General features: G+C 51.5%; 1 protein-coding gene across 2 annotated transcripts in view; it reads right to left on the bottom strand.

Annotated features, from left to right (window-relative positions):
* The window catches only part of LOC140387461 (NT-3 growth factor receptor-like), a 1,104,107-nt gene extending 1,087,680 nt beyond the window's left edge, over positions 1 to 16,427 (bottom strand). For both annotated transcript variants that reach the window (XM_072470576.1, XM_072470577.1), the window contains exon 1: positions 15,614 to 16,427. In XM_072470576.1, the coding sequence (XP_072326677.1) occupies positions 15,614 to 15,816 (203 nt within the window). In that variant the 5' untranslated portion in view covers positions 15,817 to 16,427. The remainder of the gene's footprint in view (positions 1 to 15,613) is intronic.
* Between the last annotated feature and the right edge of the window lie 9,558 nt (positions 16,428 to 25,985).

The raw sequence follows: 25,985 nt of genomic DNA, 5'->3' as shown, positions 1-25,985 counted from the left end.
CTTCCTATTTACAGAAGGACAGGAGTGTCTCTTCCTATTCACAGAGAGACAAGAGTGTCTCTTCCTATTCACAGAGAGACAGGAGTGTTTCTTCCTATTCACAGAGGGACAGGAGTGTCCCTTCCTATTCACAGAAGGACAGTTGTGTCTCTTCCTTTTCCAGAGGTGTTACATAATGGATCTTATGCAATTACGTCTGCATTACATCCGTGTATGAGAACCCTCCTAATCTCTACATTTTCACGCTCATGGTTTATTTTTAGGAGGGAGAAGAAAGAATCAATATTTTACCAATATATTGCCATTCATGACTTCAGAATGCCCCCAAATTGTTTTTACAGCCAATGGGTAATGGTGTGTAGTGACGATTGTTATGTAGAAAACATGGCAGCAATATTCACAAACAGCAATGTCCCATGAACAGCAATGAGATGAATGACTAGGTATACTGTTTACGACTGTAGGTTCGCCAGGACACAGAGAGAGGAGATGACGACCTTCTTGTTTGGACAGGACACTGCAATGGGCTCATTTACATCCACCTCATTGGGCAGAGGGGATCTCAGCTTATCATCTCGTCAGAAAGAATTCATAAATCATGCAGTGGCTGAGATTTGTTTCACACATCTGGGGCAAAGTTCTCCGGTATCGGCGCGATGTCCGCCGACCGGCGCCAAAAACGGCGCAAATCAGTCGGACATCGCGCCGCCCCAAAGGTGCGGAATCCTCCGCATCTTGGGGGGCTGAGTCCTAACCTTGAGGGGCTAGGCCTGCGCCGGACTGATTTCCGCCCCGCCAGCTGGCGGAAGTGCCCCGCCAGCTGGCGCGGAAATGACATTGCCGGGCAGCGCATGCGCGGGAGCGTTAGCAGCCGACCACGGTATCCCCGCGCATGCGCTGTGGAGGGAGTCTCTTCCGCCTCCGCCATGGTGGAGACCGTGGCAAAGGCGGAAGGAAAAGAGTGCCCCCACGGCACAGGCCCGCCCGTGGATCGGTGGGTCCCGATCGCGGGCCAGGCCACCGTGGGGCACCCACCCCCCCTGGGGCCAGATCGCCCCACGCCCCCCTCAGGACCCCGGAGCCCGCCCGCGCCGCCTTGTCCCGCCGGTAAGGTAGGTGGTTTACTCTACGCCGGCGGGACAGGCATTCTCGCTGCGAGACTTCGGGCCATCTGGGCTGGAGAATCGCGGGGGGGGGGGGGGCCTGCCAACCGGCACGGCACGATTCCCGCCCCCGCCGAATCTCCAGTGCCGGAGAATTCGGCAACCGGCAGGGACGGGATTCACGCCAGCCCCCGGCGACTCTCCGACCCGGCGGGGGGCCGGAGAATCTCGCCCCTGTTCCCCATTGGTTGACGGATATCCGTGATGTCCCCGGTGGAAACAGCTTCAGCGACTTGCTAGCAATACAGTGCCGTTGGTGGAGTTAGGCTCCAGGTCTGCTTGCTGTGTAAAATCTACTGTGGCTTTCCTGGTAAACCACAGCCTCTTAAAAACTCTGGAGAAGTGAAGGCCTGCAATCCAGGGAGCACCTCTGCTGTGGCCTGACCTCCCTCTGCTGGTCATCTTGCTCCCCTACTTCAAAACAGATTGTAGGGAAATTCCCAAAACTATGGCACTGTCGAGCAGGGGTAAAATAAATGCTCCCCACCCCCCTTCTCCACATGGCTGACCTGCACCTTAACCCCCAGTTGGACTGGGGGGCTTCTTGAAAGAACTCAGTGACAGAAAAAGGAGACAAATCTCATTTGTGTCAGTTTCAGTCCCAGATCGACTACGAATGATGAAACTATTACCACTGCGGTGTAAATATTGCAGATCAAGATCAGGACACCAGGGTAAATCGGGGTCCGGAATGATAATTGTCCCCATGGAAACTGACTGTGGTTTGCTGCACCCGGGACAACAAACCCCACCCTCCCCGCCAAAAGAAATTGGAGAAAAATGTGCTTATATAACGTGTGCACCTGCTAGAGAGAAAAAGAAGCAAACAGGTTTCGAGCAACTAAGGACTTCCTCTCTGCTCCATTACCTCAACAAGAGTTCAACAGAATTCTTATTGAGATGTACTGACTTTCTACATGACATTCGCAAATGGCTACAGGTTTAAAACTCTTTGGAGTCTGTCCAAAACATTGGAACACCTGCTGCAGACTGAACCATCAACCCATCTCCGGCTCAACCTGAAATTCTGCAAGTAATTAAAAGTCCCCAAGTCCCCTGACCAGAACAGCGAACAACTGAACAATCAATCGTGAAATTCCAGGGAACAGCCAACACGAGAAAAAAAAACCCTGTTCTCCCCCTGCCCCACCCCCTGTTCTCCCCTTCCCCCACCCCCTGTTCTCCCCAACTCCACCCCCTGTTCTCCCCGTCCCCCACCCCCTGTTCTCCCCAACTCCACCCACTGTTCTCCCCAACTCCACCCCCTGTTCTCCCCCTGCCCCACCCCCTGTTCTCCCCTTCCCCCACCCCCTGTTCTCCCCAACTCCACCCCCTGTTCTCCCCGTCCCCCACCCCCTGTTCTCCCCAACTCCACCCCCTGTTCTCTCCTTCCCCCACCCCCTGTTCTCTCCTTCCCCCACCCCCTGTTCTCCCCTTCCCCCACCCACTGTTCTCCCCTTCCCCACCCCCTGTTCTCCCCTTCCCCCACCCCCTGTTCTCTCCAACTCCACCCCCTGTTCTCCCCAATCCACCTCCTGTTCACCCCAACCCCTGTTCTCCCCAACTCCACCCCCTGTTCTCCCCTTCCCCCACCCCCTGTTCTCCCCTTCCCCCACCCCCTGTTCTCCCCTTCCCCCACCCCCTGTTCTCCCCTTCCCCCACCCCCTGTTCTCCCCTTCCCCCACCCCCTGTTCTCCCCACTCCACCCCCTGTTCTCGCCAACTCCACCCCCTGTTCTCCCCACTCCACCCCCTGTCACCCCTCCCTCACGCCCTGTTCCCCCCTCCCCACCCCCTGTTCTCCCCAACTCCACCCCCTGTTCTCCCCACTCCACCCCCTGTTCTCCCCACTCCACCCCCTGTTCACCCCAACCACTGTTCTCCCCAACTCCACCCCCTGTTCTCCCCAACCCCAAACCCTGCCCCCTTCCCTCACGCCCTGTTCCCCCCTCCCCACCCCCTGTTCTCCCCAACTCCACCCCCTGTTCTCCCCAACACCTGTCCCCCCTCCCTCACACCCTGTTCCCCCCTCCCCCACCCCCTGTTCTCCCCAACACCAACCCCTGTTCTCCCCAACCCCAACCCCTGTACCCCCCTCCCTCACCCCCCGTTTCCCCCTCCGCCACCCCCCGTTCTCCTCAACTCCACCCCTTGTTCTCCCCAACCCCTATTCTCCCCAACCCCAACCCTGTCCCCCCTCCCTCACCCCGTTCCCACCTCCCCACCCCCTGTTCGCTCCAACTCCACCCCCTGTTCTCCCCAACCCCTATTCTCCCCAACCCCAACCCTGTCCCCCTCACCCCGTTTCACCCTCCCCACCTCCTGCTCTCTCCAACTCCACCCCCTTTTCTCCCCAACCCCAACCCCTGTCCCCCCTACCTCACCCCCTGTTCTCCCCAACTCGATCCTCTGTTCTCCCCCACCCCCTGCTCTCCCCAACCCCAACCCCTGTTCCCACCCTCCCTCACCCCCGTTCTACCCAACTCCACCCCCTGTTCTCCCTCCGCCCCAGCCCCTCTTCTCCCCCCACCACAACCCCTCTTCTCCCCTGCCATAACCCCTATTCTACCTCATGCTCCAATCCCTCTTCTACCCCACTGCCCCAACCCTTCTATCCCCCACAGCAACCCCTCTTCTTCCCCCCTTTCCCAACCCCTCTTCTTCCCCCCTTTCCCAACCCCTCTTCTCCCCTGCACCAACCTCTCGTCCCCCGCACCAACCCCTCCTCTCCGCCCACCCCCAACCCTTCTTCTCCCCAACCCCTGTTCTCCCCTGCCCCAACCCCTATTCTCACCCCCAACCCCTCTTCTCCCCTGCCCCAACCCCTATTCCCACCCCCAACCTCTCTTCTCCCCCCAGACCCTCTTCTCCCCCCCCAGCCCCTCTTCTCCCCCCAGCCCCTCTTCTCACCCCCAGCCCCTCTTCTTCCTCATCCCCAACCCCTCTTTTACCCCCAACCCCTCTTCACCCCCTGCCCCCAACCCCTCTTTTCCCCGCCCTCCACTCAAAAGGGAAGTAAAATTGAGTGGAAACGAGTCAGGGAAATTTGAAGCCAACTGGACAAGCCACCACAATGGATGCAGACACTGCTGAAATCAATCATCAGGCAGCACATTAAACATGTCACCAATAACAACAACTTATTTATATAGTGCCTTTCATGTCATAAAATGTCCCAAGGTGCTTACAGGAGCATTATAAAGCAAAATATGACTTCAAACTAGACAAGGATATATCAGCTCAGATGACTAAAAGCTTGGTTAGAGAGTTGAATTTTTAGAGTATCTTCAAACTGGTAAAATCAAACAAAGAAGTATCAGGAGAGATTTCCAGAGCTTGAGGCCCCAGCAGCTGACGGCACGATCGCCAATGGTGGAGCAATTACAATCAGGGAGACTCAAGCAGCCAGAATTAGATATGTCAGAGGATTTTAGGACTGGAGGAAATTACAGAGATGGAGAGGGATGAAGCCAAGGAGGGATGTGAAAACATGGCTGAAAATGTTTTAATCAACATGTTCCTTGACCAGAAACCAGTTTAGGTTAGAGAACACAGGAGTCACAGGGGAACAGGGTTGATTGCATTTTAGTCATGGGGAGCAGAGTTTTGGATGTTTAGTGAGGGCTACATGTGGGAGCGCGCCTGCACAGGAAACATATACCAGGCAAAAATAGTGTGCCACCTAGCACAGTGACAATGATTTAGTTAACTTGCAAGTGGTAGTCTTTTCAGTCAGCATGTAGCACGGCACGTTAGCACAGTGGTTAGCACAGTTCCTTCGTGGCTCCAGGGTCCCAGGTTCGATTCCCAGCTTGGGTCACTGTCTGTGCGGAGTCAGCACGTTCTCCCCGTGTCTGCGTGGGTTTCCTCCGGGCGCTCGGGTTTCCTCCCACAGTCCAAAGAGCTGCAGGTTAGGTGGATTGGCCATGCTAAATTGCCCTCAGTGTCCAAAAAAGGTTCGGTGGGGTTCCTGGGTTACGGGGATAGGGTGGAACTGTGGGCTTAGGGGGGGTGCTCTTTCCAAGGGCCGTGCAGACTTGATGGGCCGAATGGCCTCTGTCTGCACAGTAAATTATATGATTCTATGATAATGCCATTATTTTCAGAGAGTCACAGCCACTGCACATAAAGTAATGCCCCAGTGGCGTAGTTGAAATGCCAATACCCTATTTAAGCTGTGAGGGAAAGGGACCTATCTGCTGAAGAAAAATCCTGTTTTATCATAGCAATGACTGGTAATCACGGTAGCTGTTCACATGTTCCTGCAGATTTTCTGCCGAATGTTAAGAAGTTTGTACAGTTGACATTTATTCAATGGCTGTTTGACTGAAACAGTTTGATTAAATGGGTCCCAATAAGCACAAATGATTGAGTTCAATGCTCATTACCGAGCTTCAACTGAAGTCCAAGAGTTCATGTAACAGCAGACCTGATCTATCCAAGAATAAATGCATCTGTATAAACAGTAATTAAATTGCCTTCAGGTCAGCTTGGTAGTTTATGTACCCTGTCACGAAAATGTATAAAAGATCATGCGTCTACAGATCTCCATTCAAATTGCTTCCATATCATGGCCCTCTATCATTGCTATGATATCAGAGCAACCCGGGGACAATATAATTATCTATTAGAGAGATTCAGCCTAGTACATCTTGTAGTTTCTCTCTCCAGCCTCTAGACCATATCCTCTGTCACCATTGCAACCATTCTTGTCCGATGCAGCTTCATCAATATTAATGCATTTTGTGCTTCTCTGAATTTATATTTTTCCTCCTAAGTTCCAAATATTCGGTCCTGCACAGTCATCCTCCTTATTGCAAGGTTCATCGCTCTGTCACTTGTTCTAACTTGGTTTGCCAGCAACTCTTTAGGGATCCTTGACTTTCTATCCTTCCTTTCTATAATGAATACATAGGACATAGACATAGAACATAGAACAGTACAGGCCCTTCGGCCCACGATGTTGTGCCGATCATTTATCCTAATCTAAGATCAACCTAACCTACACCCCTTTAATTTACTGCTGTCTGTGTGCGAGTTGCTTAAATGTCCCTAATGACTCTGACTCCATTACCTCTGTTGGCAGTGCATTCCACACACCCACCACTCTCTGTATAAAGAACCAACCTCTGACATCTCCCCTATACCTTCCTCCAATCACCTTAAAATTATGTCCCCTCGTGACAGCCATTTCTACCCTGGGGAAAAGCCTCTGGCTATCCACTCTATCCATGCCTCTCATCACCTTGTACACCTCTATCAAGTCACCTCTTTTCCTTCTTCGCTCCAGTGAGAAAAGCCCTACATCTTTTCCAGCCCAAGATTACTGTTAACTTATCAATATTTCTTGATTTGTCTCATATTTTCACCAGAGTCCTGCAATGATCTTCCATGGTCAATAACCTTTTTAAAAATCAATTTTTAAAAACATATTTGTGGAACGTGTGCTGTGTTAGCAAAGTCACATTTATTGTCTGTCTTTCAACATCATTGGGCCTACTTCTTTGAACCACACTTTGGTAAAATGGTGTTTTTTTCCAAAAACATACTTTATTCATACATTCCAATACATTTCAAATTGGACATTACGGAAAGTGCAATAATGTTCAACTTTTCTCCGCAGAGCACGTTGCACTTTGAGATACCTCAATACATTTGAAATGCATGTGATACTATATACATAAATGTCAGGCATACAACCCATGGGATTCCACAATGTTACCAGCCCCTGGGGGCCCTATGGCTGAAAGGCCTTCTCTTCAACGGTGGCCTTTCCCCACTTTGCCTTTGCATTGACTGCCCCAAGCTTTAGTGCGTCCTGTAGTAGTCATGGACCTTGGAATGTTTCAGTTGCATCACTCGGCCTTGGACAGCTCTTTGCACTGGTACCATGGTATTAGATTACAGGATTTTGATCCGCTGACAATGAAAGAAAGTTAGCATGTGTCCAAGTCAGGGTGCTCTTCCAGCTGGAAGGGAGACTTGCTGCTGAGAGTGCTCTGCTGATTTTGTAGCTCTGGTTCATTTTGGTCATTGAGGTCACAGAGAGAGGGAAACATGGTTGAAGCAAGCTTGACAAATTGCTGCAACAGATCCTATAGATAGTGCATACTACAGTCACAGTGATGGAGAAGCAGGATGTTGAGTTCCCTACGCCAATAATGACTGAATAGTTTATTCCATTTTAGGATAAGAAATAAAATTGCAATCAGGAATAATTTTGATCTATTACAGCAAAAAAGGTAAATTCCACCAAGATTTCTCCTACAGAATTTCACGCAAGTCCAAAACCTGGGCTATCTGGCAAATTTCTTTTAAGTCAAATTATTCTTCGGTTACTCCCTGTTAAATGGGGCGAGTGTGGGGAACTTTATTTTAAAAGGAGAAACATTGGGAAGTGAGGACTGGAACCAAAGAGTGAGGGTACAGATTGAGTATTAGAGCAGCGGTGATACAATTAGATCACACTTGACTTGCGTCAGATCATGAAATTAAATGAAATGAAAATCGTTTATTGTCACAAGTGGGCTTCAAATGAAGTTACTGTCAAAAAAGCCCCGAGTCGCCACATTCCGGCTGGTACAGGAATTGAACCATGCTGCTGGCCTGCCTTGGTCTGCTTTAAAAGCCAGCGATTTAGCCCAGTGTGCTAAACCAGCCCCATTTCCCTCAAAACCTCATTCCCTCAAAAGCAATTATTTGCTCTCAGTATATGAACCAGAATACATAGTAATTACATTGTGAACAGTACTGCTCACCAGCTGAAACTTTCATGTGGCATACATTCCAAGATATTACGTTGACTTTGGCTTGTTAAACACACATTTGAATTTATGCGTGGCTGACTTCAGACTATGAAAGCACCCTATATAACATACTCTCTGTTTGACAATGCAACAGTCTACAACACTCTATAATACATAGTACCCATTATGACTTGGACATGTGCCACCATTCCTTCATCATCACCAAGTAAAAATCCTGGAATTCCTGACCTGATACCATCAACATAATGAACTGTCGAGCAACATCCTTGACTGTTAGCACAATAGAATACTTGATGGAATCCCATACAAGATTGTATTCATTACGGCCTCTGTAATTAATGAACATTCTGTAAAAACACATACAACACTTAGAACATATTTTTAACACACTTTCCCAATGCAGAAATATTGTGAGAAATATTTGGCTTTCCTATTAATACCAGAGCACAAGCTAAATAAGGTTTCTCCATTTAGATCAGGCAGCTTAGAATGAATAGCTTCACAATCAGAATTAAAATCCTGGAAAGAGTAACTGAGCTTGACAGGGTGAGGGAGCTGATTAGTATTATTAATGACTCAGGATGCTGGATGACTGCTGGACAATGGGAAGTGACTGGAGTTTCAAGTATACCTCTCAGGTTGGGAGCCCTGGTTGTTTTTTGTCTTCACAGCCCAGCTACACAGGGATGGGAGAAACATGATGTGGATCAATAATGCCTCAATTAAGTTCATTTCACTCAACACTAAAAAGTGTTTCAATCTTGGGATTCTCCTCGGACTTGTGGCTCAGTAACATTCAAGCAGCCCATATGCGTTCAGTGGGCTATCAGGACAGTCCACTCACAACCTCAATGAAATATTTTCCTGCCGCAATTCATTTATAGTCAGGGAGGGGAAGCTGTTTTAAAAAGATACAACAGGGACAGATGAAGACCTCCCTCATCCATTCAGTTAAGAAACACGCCTTGATCTGGTGTTGAGGTCACACACCCCTCCATCTGTACTAGTCAATCAGTTTGTTGGCACATGCTTACGTGCACAAAGAATATGAATACATCAAACATTTAGACAGCACTTACGGCATGTAATAGGATGAAATGAGAAGCATAGGACTAATCTGTGCCACAAACACACACACACACACTCAGCCAAGATGGTTCCTGGACATGGTACTCAATCCAAACACAAATCCAATTTTAGGTCAACACTAGCTCACCAGAGGTGTACACATAGCGCTCCCACGTCAATTAGATTGTTTTCAAAAACATTCGGCCAAAGATGACAGGTGCCCCCAGACTGAGCACCTAATGTCTTCAGAGAAAGTCATTTTAGAATCAGGAGCAGAGCATCAAAAATGCCTTTGAATGTTAATTATATTTGGCCTTTCCCAAGCCTAATCATTTGGTGGGGAAATGTTTGTCTTAATTTTGAGCTTTCTGTACATTAAGCTGGATCAATATAAGCAGGGTCAGTTCTATCTATATGCTAATCCTAGCAAGGTGTATTGCGCAAGGTGTGTTGGAAAGCCAGGGTCCCACAATCTTTTTGAATGTTTAACAGTGTCAATTAGATGTGTGTCAGCTGCACTTGTGAACGGTTTTTAAATGGTTATAGACGGGGAACCTTCGGACGCACAACTCGGTTGTGTTTTCCAGAGGCCATCACCTCAACCACAGGACTCTGCCACTTGGCACGCCTGTGCTAGATCCAAGTTACATTTATAAATATAGATCCAATAACTGCAGACAGTTACTGTGAGCTATGGGCCCATTCCCTCATACACTCCATGGATTTTCTAGTTAAATTGAGATAGATAGCCCTCAACACACAGGAACCATTTCCGAGCTTTCTCCTGCAATTGGAATGGTACAATCTTTGTAAAGAGCTTTAAACCGGTAGCACTTGCTGAGGGCCCCGAAGCTTCACAACCAGATTTGGTGTGAAAGATTATCAAGTCTTCTTTTCTATTTTCTGAGCAAACATTTAAAAAACAAAGCCGGAAAATATTCCCCAAACCGAACTTGTGCCGGAGAAACATCAATCTTAATAAGACACCGCTTATAGAGTCCACGTTTAAAACGTCAGCACCATCATTCAGCTGCTGAATTATCCATTGGACATTTCCAATATGTTTTACATCCATGTTTCCAGAATAGTTATGAATGCACGTTATACTTTAGAAATCAAACACTAAAATTTCATTTTAAATATATATATTTTGGCAGATTATGAAGGTACAATTTTGCAATTAAAAAAAAAAAATTTGTGAACTCCAGTCAGTTTTTTAAAATGACAAAGTTGTTTTGAAATGTTTTCCTGGGATGGCTTAGTGCAGCAGGAGCGGGCGTGTTGTGTACATTCCCCTGGCGATTCGACTAAATGTGTTGGCCAGCTCAAGATTCAGTCTTCAGCACACTCTGCATCTGTGGGTTTATTGACCAGTTTAGGATCCCACTCACCTTTGATGGCTGAGTCGTTTTAATTTACAAATGTTAACAGTTGCAGAGTACAGCCAGTGCAATATCGGGCTGTTAATTTAATTTAGCTTCCCATAGATCGCCATTAAGTAACTTATTTTCCTTGCAAAACGCATCAATTGTTCACAGCACAACTGGGTGTAATGACATGATAGCCAAGGCCACCAGATAATGTTATTCGGACTCCTGGTCATTTTTATGGACCGCAGTTTTAAAAATTGAACAACAAAGATGTTCAACCTGTATTCTGCAATGCATTATTCAGCAATGTAAGAACTGAGTTCCTTTCAATGCAAACCGCTGCTTGAAGACGCTCTGATTCGCCGCCTCCGTCTCTCCGCTTCACACTCTCTCATCCTGCACTCTCTCACTCTCTCCTCAAAGTCTGTCACTATCGCACCTCGGCACATCTTTCTCAACCTTTGCAACTGTGTCCTCCTCACATTTTTGCCTTTCCAAGTCTCTCCCTCTCTCTCTGCTCCACGCACCCCAGCCCAATCCTGGGGTCACTCCATCGCTCTCAGTCTATCCTTCTTTAGAGAGGCACTGAGTCAGAATGAAGGAATGAATGAGACAGAGAAGATGAAAGAAGGGTTCTATACGAACATCGTCATTTTTTAATACATATATATACACCTGGAAAAGATTTCAACTTCAGCTATAGGAACGCACTGCCCAATGAGCGGGCACTCTCACCCCATGTCTGGCCCCGATCTTCAACCCAATCCCTGATCCCAGTCCCTGATCCCAGACCCAGTCGCTGATCCCAGACCCCAGTCCCTGATCCCAGTCCCAGACCCCAGTCCCTGAACCCAGTCCCTGATCCCAGACCCCAGTCCCTGATCCCAGCCTCTGATCCCAGTCCCTAATCCCAGTCCCTGATCCCAGACCCCAATCCCTGATTCCTGTCCCTGATCCCAGTCCCTGATGCCAAATCCCAGTCCCTGATCCCAGCCCCTGATCCCAGAACACAGTCCCTGATCCCAGTCCCTGATCCCAGACCCCAATCCCTGATCCCAGACCCCCGTCCTTGATCCCAGTCCCTGATCCTAGTCCCTGATCCCAGTCCCTGATCCCAGACCCCAATCTCAGTCCCTGATCCCTGATCCCAGACCCTGATCCCAGTCCCTGATCCCAGACCCCAGTCCCTGATCCCAGACCCCAGTCCCTGATCCCAGTCCCTGATCCCAGACGCCAGTCCCTGATCCCAGACCCCAGTCCCTGATCCCAGTCCATGAACCCTGATCCCAGTCCCTGATCCCTGACCCCAGTCCCAGATCCCAGTCCCTGATCCCAATCCCTGATCCCAGACCCTGATCCTAGTCCCTGATTCCAGTCCCTGATCCCAGTCCCTGATCCCAGACCCCAGTCCCTGATCCCAGTCCCTGATCTCAGTCCCCAATCCCTGATCCCAGTCCCTGATCCCAAACCCCAATCCCTGTTCCCAGGCCCCTGATCCCAGTCCTTGATCCCAGACCCCTGTCCCTGATCCCAGTCCTGATCGCAATCCTTGATCCCAGTCCCTGATCCCAGTCCCTGATCCCCGACCCTGAGTTCTAACCCCAGTCCCTGAAATCGGTTCTCTCACAGATGCCAGACCCCCAAATGGAAGCTGAATAACCCCCACATTGAGTTTTGAAAGTCAGAGAGATCTAGGAGTACAGGTCCACAGGTCACTGAAAGGGGTAACACAGGTGGAGAAGGTAGTCAAGAAGGCATATGGCATGCTTGCCTTCATTGGCCGGGGCATTGAGTATAAGAATTGGCAAGTCATGTTGCAGCTGTATAGAATCTTAGTTAGGCCACACTTGGAGTATAGTGTTCAATTCTGGTCGCCACACTACCAGAAGGATGTGGAGGCTTTAGAGAGGGTGCAGAAGAGATTTACCAGAATGTTGACTGGTATGGAGGGCATTAGCTACGAGGAGCGGTTGAATAAACTCAGTTTGTTCTCACTGGAACGACGGAGATTGAGGGGCGACCTGATAGAGGTCTACAAACTTATGAGGGGCATAGACAGAGTGGATAGTCAGAGGTTTTTCCACAGGGTAGAGGGGTCAATTTCAAGGGGGCATAGGTTTAAGGTGCGAGGGGTAAGGTTTAGAGTAGATGTGCGAGGCAGATTTTTTACACAGAGGGTAGTGGGTGCCTGGAACTCGCTACCGGAGGGGGTGGTGGAAGCAGGGACGATAGTGACATTTAAGGGGCATCTTGACAAATACATGAATAGGATGGGAATAGAGGGATATGGACCCAGGAAGTGTAGAAGATTGTAGTTTAGTCGGGCAGCATGGTCGGCACGGGCTTGGAGGGCCGAAGGGCCTGTTCCTGTGTTGTACTTTTCTTTGTAGTTCACACTGAATACTCCCTCCCTCCCTCTCTCTCCCTCCCTCTCTCTACCTCCCTCTCTCCCTCCCTCTCCCTCTCTCTCCCTACCTCCCTCTCTCCCTCCCTCTCTCTCCCTCCCTCTCTCTCCATCCTTCTCTCTCACATCCTCTCCCTCTCTCTCTCTCCCCTTCTGTCTCTCTCTCTCCCTCTCTCCCTCCCCCTCTCTCCCTCCCCCTCTCTCGCTCTCCCTCCCACCCTCTCTCTCCCATCCTCTCCCTCTCTCTCTCTCCCTCCCCTTCTGTCTCTCTCTCTCCCTCCCCCTCTCTCGCTCTCCCTCCCACCCTCTCTCTCCCTCCCTCCCTCTCTCTCTGTCACAAGGTCACTCTCTTTCTGAATATTTTGACTTTCCTCTTTATGAGAGGCTGACAGTTTAAAAGCAAACATTGGCACGTGTCATGGAGATTGACACTCCTCAGCAACCTGCATCGTCCAATCGCCATACAAGGTGCAAAAATTAAGAACTCTTTTACAAAAGATTTCCCCCAACTTGATCCTTTTCTTGTATTCATGGCACAGGACAGCATTTAAAAAACGAACAGTTGATGGACAGGAAACAAATCAAAGAGCGGAATGGACAGGATTATTTAAGGGAGATTGTGGTTTTCGCAATCCCAGAACTCTGGAATAGCTGGGACTCCCTGAGATCCCAACAGATTTGGACTGATCCCAAATTGGTGCACAAATTATAAACTCATTCGCTCCTTCCAGACGGAGATTGCACAGCCTCTTATTAACGTGGTTAATGGGCTATTGAAGAGCGGGAGTTAAACCGGATTTCGCTGCTCCGTTTGAACAGGAGGAGGCAATTCAGCCCCTCGAATTTTGGATATGATGCGGGCTGGAGAGGGGTAGATATTTCCACCAGCGGTCCTCTCCCTCCTCCACACACACACACTCTCTCTCTCTCTCTAACTGCGGTTTAAAATGTTATCCTGCAGCCTCCCCTATGTGTTGGGAACTGGACCTGCGAGAGACTAGAGACTAGTACATCTCAGAGATTCCTGCCTCCAAGACTCAGTCCGTTTGAATTAAGCCTCTTGAATATCAAAGGCATTCAGAATGATTGCAGTTAAAGCGGGGGGGGGGGGGGGTGATCTCTACCGAGCAATGTTTGACTGGGGGGGGGGGGCACTGAATCGTTTCTCTTTGGCAAGGCCTAACGAGAGAAAGGGTGACATTTTGAAATGTTTCATTTTATCAAATATTGTGGGGAAATAACATGCCCAGAAAGTGGGACTATTCTTTTGCCCCCACACCCAAGTCTGTAGAAAATTGACACTGAGCAACCTGGTGGATGGTGTGTGCTTGCAAAGTGAATCTGCTCCACATCTGAAGTCAGTCCACCTCTCACAAACTTCAAAATGTCCCTATCCGATCTTTCCTATTTGCATTTACTTTTAAAGTGGGTTGTAGCCGGGGTGGGGTGACCTGGATTAGGTGTCTGGGTGAAACTAACCCTGTCTCAACATATTCCGGCCAGTTTATTGTCAAAGGACGGGGGGGGGATAATTCATCTGAGCTCTTCAAGGTGCATTCATCTCTCAGAATACGGTGATGCAGGGGGGGGGGGGGGGGGGGGCAATGGGAAGGGGGAATAAACGAGAGAGAAGCAGCTGAGATGGAGCCATTGAGAAATACTGTCACATAGAGAGAGAGATGCTGACCCAGACAGACTGTGAGACAAGGTCAGAGAAAGTCAGAGCTGATAGAAACTGGGAACCATACACAGGGGGTGGCAGGAAGAACAATGCAGAGCATGAAGGAGAGGGGTTAGAAAGAGAGGGAGAGAGACCCAGGGAGGAGGGGAGAACCCCAGATATAGAGCTCCACGGGTAGCGAGAGTGAAACAGGATGAGAGACAGAACGACGCAGGTATCAAGACGATTTCACCCAGATTGAAGAACCCGCTTTGAAGAGTGCAATACTGGCGCCCCCACCCCCCTCCCCGCTCTTCCTGTTGGAGGCATTCCTGGGATTAAGGGTTTGCAAACGACACCTTGATTTCCCCAATGTGTGAAAGGCCTGTGTTACCCGCGTGATTGCCAGTGGCTGGCACTGCCGCTCACGGAATTAGCAGCAAAGTTGCCCCCCCCCCCCCCACACACACACACACATCCCTTGGGTATCATTCCAGAATCCCAGATAACGTCCAGTGCAGAATCCCAGATCCTGGCTGGGAATGCCATCAGCGGGAAAGTGAAAAAAGGCCAGGGGGGTTATCCTGCTCTCCGAGATTCGCTTCTTTGCATTCCATTCCCCTGCTGACTCATTCGGATAATGAACTTTAAGTATCAGAATCGAGGGAATAACCTTCCTGGGGTTTGATGTTTTCTCTCTCTCTCTGTCCTCTGTCTTAAAATTCTCCCATCTGAGGCGTCCCAGGGAGATTTCCCTGTTAAAAAAAACACCCCGGATTTTTAAAACCCGGTTTTAAATGTAAACCAAAAACAGAGCTGTTGTGATGTGGAATTTTGACTGCACTGCGGGTGTTATGAGTCTGATGGAAACACTCTCTCAAGTCCCACAGTGTGTGTGTGTGTGTGTGTGTGCTAACTTATAGTCCAGCTTCTGCACCCATCAATTCGCCACAGGACCGCTGGATGTTGCATATATCGTTATTGTTTTTAAATATGCGGTCAAGTGTTCAGTGGGAGGTGACTCCTTTTCTGGTCACATCCAGCCCCACCGTTCAGCCGAATAGGTCTAGTGTGTGATAAATGTCCAAGTTCTGTGTGCACTCAGTGCCCAGAGAGCTTGCAAAGAACGTGCGTTGAAATTAAAACATACACTCACACACAACACAAGGCAGCATTACTTACATTTCCCTGACGCTCTCCATCTCCTGCAAATCCAGGACCGGGAAGATGGTAACATTATCCGGCTGGTTGCAATAAATCTGGCTGATTTTACAGATACAGTTCCCCGGACACCCCAGCACCCAGAAACAATTCTGCAAACTGCAAGTAACCCACAGAATCCTCCACAGAAATCCCCGGGAAGGAAAGGCAGGCCGGCAGGACATGGTCAGTCAGTTTCACACACAAAAAAAATACTGTTCACACCAGCTTGTCCGAGATCCTTTATCTTCTCCTTCTTCTTAATCTCTCCTCTCTCCTCTCCCCAGGCGCTAACACGCTCCCATCGACAGGAGGAAGAGAGAGAGAGGAGGGGGGGGTTCGAGGCAGGGAGACAGGGAAGCAGCCGACCGCGGGGTCCCCTTCAAAACATCTTCGCATCAGCCGCTCGCTGCCTTTTGCCACTTTCCAGACTTTGATAACCTCCCCCTGAAGGAGGGAGAGAGAGAGAGGGACCAAACGCACACAAGCCGGAGCAATAACAAGGTGAGGGGTGAGGGAAGGAGGAGGAGGGAAGGGGGGGGGAGGAGGGGGGGGGGGGGGTGAAACTGAACCAGAGCCAGGAAATCCCAGGGAAACTGACAAAACACCTGGGAGTGCAGGGACGATCCAGATGCAGATGTAGATCCAGCCGCGGACACAGCGACCGAGTAAGACTGAGATACCGTGGCGCAGGGTTGCTACGTGCTGTTGGTGAGAAAATGAGAGAGAGAGGGAGAGAGGGGGTGAGGGAAAGAAAGCAGCAGACGTGATTAGAGAGGCATGATGTCGAGCGGAGGCTGGAGGCTAGCGCGCCCCGTTCAGTTTATAGATTTCCAATTCTGTGCATCACCACTGTGAGTGGGAATATAGCCTTCCCCCCCCACCTCCCCCTCCTCCTCCTCTCTGGGAGATTCAGTAATGACCAAGCAACAGTCATAAGAAGGGCTTTTTTAAATCCAATTTTCAGAGATTTAACAGTTGAAAGTTATAAATTGCAGCCAGTGTATTTCAACGAAAATATGCCAACGTTACATCTGCAGAGGGAGAGAGAGAGAGAGAAAAGACACAGCTCGCTATCCTCTCTCGCACCACAGAGCTGGAGCTCAGCCAGGGATGTGGGATTGGGGCAGGTTCGGTGCAGGGAACAAGAGGTTCATTTATGGACCGCTTTCCCTGCGCTCTGTCCATGAATAGCGAAAGCCAAGGCGAAATGCACCAGCAGATGCCCAGAAATATCAGGAAGTGTGCCAGCGACTGAAGGACTGCCAGGACTGCCAGGGAACAGTGTGTGAGGCAGGGGAGAGGGGTGGGGGGAGAGAAAGGAGAGTGAGTGTGAGAGGGAGGGAGAGGAGAGTGTTGGAGAGGGAGAGTGTGAGAGGGGGAAGGAGGAGAGTGTGAGGGAGAGAGAGGAGAGTGTGAGAGAGGGGAAGAGAGGACAGTGTGGGAGGGGGAGAGGGGAGAGTGTGGGAGGGGGAGGGTGTGGGAGAGGGGGAGAGAGGAGAGTGTGGGAGGGGGAGAGAGGAGAGGGGGAGAGGGAAAGTGTGGGTGGGAGATAGAGGAGAGTGTGGGAGGGGGAGAGTGTGAGAGGGAAAGAGCGGAGAGTGCTGGAGGGGGAGAGTGTGAGAGGGGGAGAGAGGAGAGCGTGTGAGGGGGAGAGAGGAGAGTGTGGCAGGGGGCGAGGGGTGAGTGTGGGAGGGAGATAGAGGACAGTGTGAGAGGGGGAGAGAGGAGAGCGTGAGAGGGAGATGGAGGAGAGTGCGGGAGGGGGAGAGTGTGGGTGGGAGATAGAGGAGAGTGTGTGAGGGGGAGAGAGAGAGTGAGGAGAGTGTGGGAGGGGAGAGTGTGGGAGGGGAGAGTGTGGGAGGGAGATAGAGGAGAGGGGGAGAGGCAGAGCGAGGAGAGTGTGGGAGGGAGAGAGGAGAATGTGGGAGGGAGAGAGGGGGAGTGGGAGAGAGAGGAAAGTGTGAGGGGGTAGGGGGAGGGGGGTAAGAAGAGAGTGTGAGGGAGAGAGAGGAGGATGAGGGAGGGAAGAGAGGAGAGGGAGAGAGAGGAGACTGTGTGAGGGAAAGAGATGAGAGATAAGAAAGTGTGATAGGGAGAGAGGAGAGTGTGAGGGAGAGAGAGGAGAGCGTGGGAGAGGGAGAGAGGAGAGTGTGAGGAAGAGAAAGGATTGTGTGAGAGGGAGAGAAGGAGAGTGTGAAGGAAAGAGAGGAGACAGTGTGTGAGAGAGGGGAGAGATGAGAGTGAGAGGGAGAGAGAGAGAGTGTGCTGGGAGAGTGTGAGAAGGAGAGTGTGAGAGGGAGAGAGGAGGGTGTGAGAGGTGGTGAAAGATGTGTGTGAGAGGGAGAGAGAGGAGAGAGGGAGTGTAGAGTGTGTGAGAGGGAGAGTGTGAGAGAAAGGAGAGAGAGGGAGTGAGGTGAGGGGGAGAGGTGGGTGTGAGAGGGAGAGAGAGGAGAGAGTGAGAGGGAGAGTAGAGTGTGTGAGAGAGGGAGTGTGAGAGAAAGGGGAGTGTGGGAGGGAGTGAGGAGATTGAGAGGTGGAGAAAGATGTGCGTGAGAGGGAGAGAGAGGAGAGAGGGAGAGTGTGAGAGAAAGGAGAGTGAGAGGGAGTGAGGAGAGGGAGAGAGGAGGGTGTGAGAGAGAGGAGAATGTGTGAGAGGGAGAGAGGAGGGTGTAAGAGGGATAGAGGAGAGTGTGAGAGGGAGAAAGAGGAGACTGAGGGAGAGAGGAGAGTGTGTGAGGGAGAAAGCCACCCAGAGAGAGGAGAGTGTGTGAGAGAGAGGGTCACAGAGAGAGAGAGGAGAGTGTGTTAGGGAGAGGGTCACCCAGAGAGAGGAAAGTCTGTGAGAGACAGGGCCACCCAGAGAGAGAGGAGAGTGTGTGAGAGAAAGGGTCACAGAGAGAGAGAGGAGAATGTGTGAGAGAGAGAGTCATCCAGAGAGAGGAAAGTGTGTGAGAGAGAGGGCCACCAGAGAGAGAGGAGAGTGTGGCAGAGAGAGGGTCACGCAGAGCGAGAGGAGAGTGTGTGAGAGAGAGAGTCTCCCAGAGAGAGAGGAGAGTGTGTGAGAGAGAGGGTCTCCCAGAGAGAGCGAAGAGTGTGTGAGAGAGAGGGTCTGCCAGAGAGAGAGAGGTGAGTGTGTGAGGGAGAGAGTCACCCAGAGAGAGAGGAGAGTTTGTGAGGGAGTGGGTCTCCCAGAGAGAGAGAGGAGAGCGTGTGAGAGAGAGAGTCACCCAGAGAGAGAGGAGAGTGTGTGAGAGAGAGAGTCTCCCAGAGAGTGGAGAGTGTGTGAGAGACAGGGCCACCCAGTGAGAGAGGAGAGTGTGTGAGAGAGAGGGTCACAGAGAGAGAGAGGAAAGTCTGTGAGAGAAAGGGCCACCCAGAGAGAGAGGAGAGTGTGTGAGGGAGAGGGTCACGCAGAGAGAGAGGAGAGTGTGTGAGAGAGAGAGTCTCCCAGAGAGAGAGAGTCTCCCAGAGAGAGAGGAGAGTGTGTGAGAGAGAGGGTCACGCAGAGAGAGAGGAGAGTGTGTGAGAGAGGGAGTCTCCCAGAGAGAGAGGAGAGTGTGTGAGAGAGAGGGTCTCTCAGAGAGAGCGGAGAGTGTGTGAGAGAGAGGGTCTGCCAGAGAGAGAGGGTCTGCCAGAGAGAGAGGAGAGTGGGTGAGGGAAAGAGTCACCCAGAGAGAGAGGAGAGGGTGTGAGGGAGTGGGTCTCCCAGAGAGAGAGGAGAGTGTGTGAGAGAGAGAGTCTCCCAGGGAGTGGAGAGTGTGTGAGAGAGGGCCACCCAGAGAGAGAGGAGAGTGTGTGAGAGAGAGGGTCACACAGAGAGAGAGGAGAGTGTGTGAGAGAGAGAGTCTCCCAGAGAGAGAGGAGAGTGTGTGAGAGAGAGGGTCTCCCAGAGAGAGCGGAGAGTGTGTGAGAGAGAGGGTCTGCCAGAGAGAGAGGAGAGTGTGTGAGGGAGAGAGTCACCCAGAGAGAGAGGAGAGTGTGTGACGGAGTGTGTCTCCCAGAGAGAGAGAGGAGAGCGTGTGAGAGAGGGAGTCACCCAGAGAGAGTGGAGAGTGTGTGAGAGAGAGGGCCACCCAGAGAGAGAGGAGAGTGTGTGAGAGAGAGGGTCACACAGAGAGAGAGGAGAGTGTGTGAGAGAGTCGGCCACCCAGAGAGAGAGGAGAGTGTGTGAGAGAGTGGGCCACCCAGAGAGAGTGGTGAGTGTATGAGAGAGAGGGTCTCCCAGAGAGAGCGAAGAGTGTGTGAGAGAGAGGGTCTGCCAGAGAGAGAGAGGTGAGTGTGTGAGGGAGAGAGTCACCCAGAGAGAGAGGAGAGTTTGTGAGGGAGTGGGTCTCCCAGAGAGAGAGAGGAGAGCGTGTGAGAGAGAGAGTCACCCAAAGAGAGAGGAGAGTGTGTGAGAGAGAGAGTCTCCCAGAGAGTGGAGAGTGTGTGAGAGACAGGGCCACCCAGTGAGAGAGGAGAGTGTGTGAGAGAAGGGTCACAGAGAGAGAGAGGAAAGTCTGTGAGAGAAAGGGCCACCCAGAGAGAGAGGAGAGTGTGTGAGGGAGAGGGTCACACAGAGAGAGAGGAGAGTGTGTGAGAGAGAGAGTCTCCCAGAGAGAGAGAGTCTCCCAGAGAGAGAGGAGAGTGTGTGAGAGAGAGGGTCACGCAGAGAGAGAGGAGAGTGTGTGAGAGAGGGAGTCTCCCAGAGAGAGAGGAGAGTGTGTGAGAGAGAGGGTCTCTCAGAGAGAGCGGAGAGTGTGTGAGAGAGAGGGTCTGCCAGAGAGAGAGGGTCTGCCAGAGAGAGAGGAGAGTGGGTGAGGGAAAGAGTCACCCAGAGAGAGAGGAGAGGGTGTGAGGGAGTGGGTCTCCCAGAGAGAGAGGAGAGTGTGTGAGAGAGAGAGTCTCCCAGGGAGTGGAGAGTGTGTGAGAGAGGGCCACCCAGAGAGAGAGGAGAGTGTGTGAGAGAGAGGGTCACACAGAGAGAGAGGAGAGTGTGTGAGAGAGAGAGTCTCCCAGAGAGAGAGGAGAGTGTGTGAGAGAGAGGGTCTCCCAGAGAGAGCGGAGAGTGTGTGAGAGAGAGGGTCTGCCAGAGAGAGAGGAGAGTGTGTGAGGGAGAGAGTCACCCAGAGAGAGAGGAGAGTGTGTGACGGAGTGTGTCTCCCAGAGAGAGAGGAGAGCGTGTGAGAGAGGGAGTCACCCAGAGAGAGTGGAGAGTGTGTGAGAGAGAGGGCCACCCAGAGAGAGAGGAGAGTGTGTGAGAGAGAGGGTCACACAGAGAGAGAGGAGAGTGTGTGAGAGAGTCGGCCACCCAGAGAGAGAGGAGAGTGTGTGAGAGAGTGGGCCACCCAGAGAGAGTGTGAGTGTGTGAGAGAGAGGGTCTCCCAGAGAGAGCGGAGAGTGTGTGAGGGAGCGTGTCTCCCAGAGAGAGAGAGGAGAGCGTGTGAGAGAGAGTCACCCAGAGAGAGTGGAGAGTGTGTGAGGGAGAGGGTTTCCCAGAGAGAGGAGAGTGTTTGAGAGAGAGTCTCCCAGTGAGGGAGGAGAATCTGTGAGAGAGAGGGTCACCCAGAGAGAGGAGAGTGTGTGAGGGAGAGGGTCACACAGAGAGAGAGGAGAGTGTGTGAGAGAGAGTGTCACCCAGAGAGAGAGGAGAGTGTGTGAAGGAGTGTGTCTCCCAGAGAGAGGGAGGAGAGCGTGTGAGAGAGTCACCCAGAGAGAGGAGTGTGTGTGAGGGAGAGGGTCTCCCAGAGAGAGGAGAGTGTGTGAGAAAGAGATTCTCCCAGAGAGGGAGGAGAATGTGTGAGAGAGAGGGTCACCCAGCGAGAGGAGAGTGTGTGAGAGAGAGGGTCACAGAGAGAGAGAGGAGAGTGTGTGAGAGAGAGGGTCTCCCAGGGAGAGAGGAGAATGTGTGAGAGAGAGTCACCCAGAGAGAGAGGAGAGTGTGTGAGGGAGTGGGTCTCCCAGAGAGAGAGAGGAGAGTGTGTGAGAGAGTCACCCAGAGGGAGAGGAGAGTGTGTGAGAGAGAGTGCCTCCCAGAGGCAGAGAGGAGAGTGTGTGAGGGAGAGAGTCTCGCAGAGAGAGAGAGAGGTGAGTGTGTGAGGGAGAGGGTCTCCCAGAGAGAGGAGAGTGTTTGAGAGAGAGTCTTCCAGAGAGAGTGGAGAGTGTGTGAGCGAGAGGGTCTCCCAGAGAGAGAGGAGAGTGTGTGAGAGAGAGGGTCTCTCAGAGAGAGCGGAGAGTGTGTGAGAGAGAGGGTCTGCCAGAGAGAGAGGGTCTGCCAGAGAGAGAGGAGAGTGGGTGAGGGAAAGAGTCACCCAGAGAGAGAGGAGAGGGTGTGAGGGAGTGGGTCTCCCAGAGAGAGAGGAGAGTGTGTGAGAGAGAGAGTCTCCCAGGGAGTGGAGAGTGTGTGAGAGAGGGCCACCCAGAGAGAGAGGAGAGTGTGTGAGAGAGGGAGTCTCCCAGAGAGAGAGGAGAGTGTGTGAGAGAGAGGGTCTCTCAGAGAGAGCGGAGAGTGTGTGAGAGAGAGGGTCTGCCAGAGAGAGAGGGTCTGCCAGAGAGAGAGGAGAGTGGGTGAGGGAAAGAGTCACCCAGAGAGAGAGGAGAGGGTGTGAGGGAGTGGGTCTCCCAGAGAGAGAGGAGAGTGTGTGAGAGAGAGAGTCTCCCAGGGAGTGGAGAGTGTGTGAGAGAGGGCCACCCAGAGAGAGAGGAGAGTGTGTGAGAGAGAGGGTCACACAGAGAGAGAGGAGAGTGTGTGAGAGAGAGAGTCTCCCAGAGAGAGAGGAGAGTGTGTGAGAGAGAGGGTCTCCCAGAGAGAGCGGAGAGTGTGTGAGAGAGAGGGTCTGCCAGAGAGAGAGGAGAGTGTGTGAGGGAGAGAGTCACCCAGAGAGAGAGGAGAGTGTGTGACGGAGTGTGTCTCCCAGAGAGAGAGGAGAGCGTGTGAGAGAGGGAGTCACCCAGAGAGAGTGGAGAGTGTGTGAGAGAGAGGGCCACCCAGAGAGAGAGGAGAGTGTGTGAGAGAGAGGGTCACACAGAGAGAGAGGAGAGTGTGTGAGAGAGTCGGCCACCCAGAGAGAGAGGAGAGTGTGTGAGAGAGTGGGCCACCCAGAGAGAGTGTGAGTGTGTGAGAGAGAGGGTCTCCCAGAGAGAGCGGAGAGTGTGTGAGGGAGCGTGTCTCCCAGAGAGAGAGAGGAGAGCGTGTGAGAGAGAGTCACCCAGAGAGAGTGGAGAGTGTGTGAGGGAGAGGGTTTCCCAGAGAGAGGAGAGTGTTTGAGAGAGAGTCTCCCAGTGAGGGAGGAGAATCTGTGAGAGAGAGGGTCACCCAGAGAGAGGAGAGTGTGTGAGGGAGAGGGTCACACAGAGAGAGAGGAGAGTGTGTGAGAGAGAGTGTCACCCAGAGAGAGAGGAGAGTGTGTGAAGGAGTGTGTCTCCCAGAGAGAGGGAGGAGAGCGTGTGAGAGAGTCACCCAGAGAGAGGAGTGTGTGTGAGGGAGAGGGTCTCCCAGAGAGAGGAGAGTGTGTGAGAAAGAGATTCTCCCAGAGAGGGAGGAGAATGTGTGAGAGAGAGGGTCACCCAGCGAGAGGAGAGTGTGTGAGAGAGAGGGTCACAGAGAGAGAGAGGAGAGTGTGTGAGAGAGAGGGTCTCCCAGGGAGAGAGGAGAATGTGTGAGAGAGAGTCACCCAGAGAGAGAGGAGAGTGTGTGAGGGAGTGGGTCTCCCAGAGAGAGAGAGGAGAGTGTGTGAGAGAGTCACCCAGAGGGAGAGGAGAGTGTGTGAGAGAGAGTGCCTCCCAGAGGCAGAGAGGAGAGTGTGTGAGGGAGAGAGTCTCGCAGAGAGAGAGAGAGGTGAGTGTGTGAGGGAGAGGGTCTCCCAGAGAGAGGAGAGTGTTTGAGAGAGAGTCTTCCAGAGAGAGTGGAGAGTGTGTGAGCGAGAGGGTCTCCCAGAGAGAGGAGAGTGTGTGAGAGAGAGGGTCACCCAGAGAGTGAGAGGAGAGTGTGTGAGAGAGAGGGTCACCCAGAAAGAGGAGAGTGTGTGAGAGAGAGGGTCTCCTAGAGAGAGAGCAGAGTGTGTGAGAGAGAGGGTCACCCAGAGAGAGGAGAGTGTGTGAGAGAGAGGGTCTGCCAGGGTGAGGAGAGTGTGTGAGGGAGAGATTCTCCCACAGAAAGAGGAGAGTGTGAGGGAGAGGGTCTCCCAGAGAAAAAGTGGAGAGTGTGTGAGGGAGGAGAGTGTGTGAGAGAGAGGGTCACCAAGAGAGTGAGAGGTGAGTGCGTGAGAGAGAGGGTCACCAAGAGAGTGAGAGGAGAGTGTGTGAGAGAGAGGGTCACCAAGAGAGTGAGAGGAGAGTGCGTGAGAGAGAGGGTCACTTAGAGAGAGGAGAGTGTGTGGGTGAAAGGGTTTCCCAGAATGAGAGGAGCGTGCTCACAGAGAAGGACTCCCAGAGACTTTGGAGAAACCTTGCAGAAAGTGTGAGGAGACGAGCCGCAGACACAGAGGTGTTAATGTGCTTCCCAGAATCATCAGACCAAAACTAGAAGATTTTGAATGTAGAGGGAAAATATCTCAATATCTTTGAGATTTATTTTCGCACTGATCTTTTTTTCATGCACAGAAAACGCCAGTGGATAATATGTCTGCCATTTCTTGTCTTTATAATTGATTTAAGATATAGCAAAATGACAAGACAGGTTATTTAAGAGCTAAGAAAGGCAGTAGGTGTGAGAATAGTTGCAGTATTTTTACAGGGTGAAGGATGCATAGGAATGTGGTGAACATTATGTGTGGGAAGGTGCCTTTTGGGAATGTTGGAGGGAATCACAGGATCAGCCTCACTACAATAAACCCAAAAATACAACACTTAAATCCACTGATAGACAAATGAATAAATACATAAAAGAGTGCAGTAGCTCAAAATTGTCCAGTTCTGTTCGGTGCACAGGGAACCTGTTTGGCACGTTCATGAGATCAAATCAATCATTGGCTCTGAATGTCTTCACTATCCTCAGCCCACAGATTATTACCACACTAAAGAACAATGAGGAATAGCATCTTTGGTACATTGTGTTGCTTTGGGCTGGCAGTGCTGTCTATAGACATGCTGCAGAAGGACTATATATTGGGCTGGCCTTCTGCTATGCTGTCTTGTTCCCTTTGTTTTCTGGAAAGAGGACCCCCTTTTCAGGGGTCTCAGGGGAATCAAGGCTCTGACGTTCGGGAGGCAGGCATTCCCATCTTTCACCTCCTCCAGGAAAGCCTGCAGATGTGCCTGTGAAATGATTGTCCAGATTCTCCAGAAATTAAACATTAACCCCCTGGGCACTGCCCTGTGCAAAACTGGGAGAAAAACCATTGGAGCGTTAAAAACATATGGCCGGATTCGCCTTTCCTGTGTTGACTCCAGGGCAGGATTCGTGGACATCCACGACAGCAAAACTGGCGCCGCACCTGGACCAATTCAGCGACTGTTAAGGGGCTAGCACCAGCGCCACGTGGGACACAATCCATTCCAATGAGAAACAGTGCTGGACTCGCCGGTTTGCAATTGACACTCAGGAGGCCAACAAGCTGCAGCCACATATACACACTCCACACCCCAAACACACCATCCCAGCCAACAAGATGACACTGGTTGCACTGGAGTGCGTCCAATGGTTGATGGGTTGATTGGGACCAGAGGGCACCTAGGAAGGTGGCCTGGTGGGGGACCCACATCATCCGTGGCACTAAGTTCTCAGTGGGCAGTCAGGGGTGTGAGCAGCTGCTTGGCTGCCTTACAGGCCATGGCAATGGTGTTCTGTGCCCGTCCACCCCGATCCCAACAGCCCACCTCCTGGCCACCCTCTGCTATTCCCCCCAGCCCTGGCAGAAGCCACCCCGGCCAGTGGCACTACAGTCAGATGTAGCCATCTGGGATGGCCACTTACAAAGGGAAATATGGGCACTTGCAAAGAATCATGGGAAATATGGCCAATGCAGGACCCAGATGAATTCAGAGATTAAGTGTATGTTTGCCACGAGATAACCAGACACTATCGAAACCCCCAGCCAATTTGCATTCTAATGGCCCATTTCCCCAGAACAAACGACTTGTACTCAGGTATCAGATACAGATACAGACTGATCAGCGCCACTCCCTTCACCCAGGAAGCCCAAACAGCCAAGGTCAATGACCGCTCAGGACATGCCCAGCCATCAAGGCATCCGCCCCTTTATTGGCTAAAATCGAAGGCAGTAATCGAAGCCTGCCGAATTATTGGGTCCAAAGCTAAGGACCGCCCAAAAAAGCGCGAAACCCCAGAAGGATAAAGAGAGATACTGCCATGTGTTCAGTCTCTCTTGGCCCCGGCACTCAGTCTCTCTTGGCCCCGACCTACGCCTAAAAC

Source organism: Scyliorhinus torazame, chromosome 12 (assembly GCF_047496885.1).
Source record: "Scyliorhinus torazame isolate Kashiwa2021f chromosome 12, sScyTor2.1, whole genome shotgun sequence".
Lineage (NCBI taxonomy): Eukaryota > Metazoa > Chordata > Chondrichthyes > Carcharhiniformes > Scyliorhinidae > Scyliorhinus > Scyliorhinus torazame.
The sequence above is the reverse complement of the archived record's forward strand: the minus strand, read 5'-3'. Positions and strand labels throughout refer to the sequence as shown.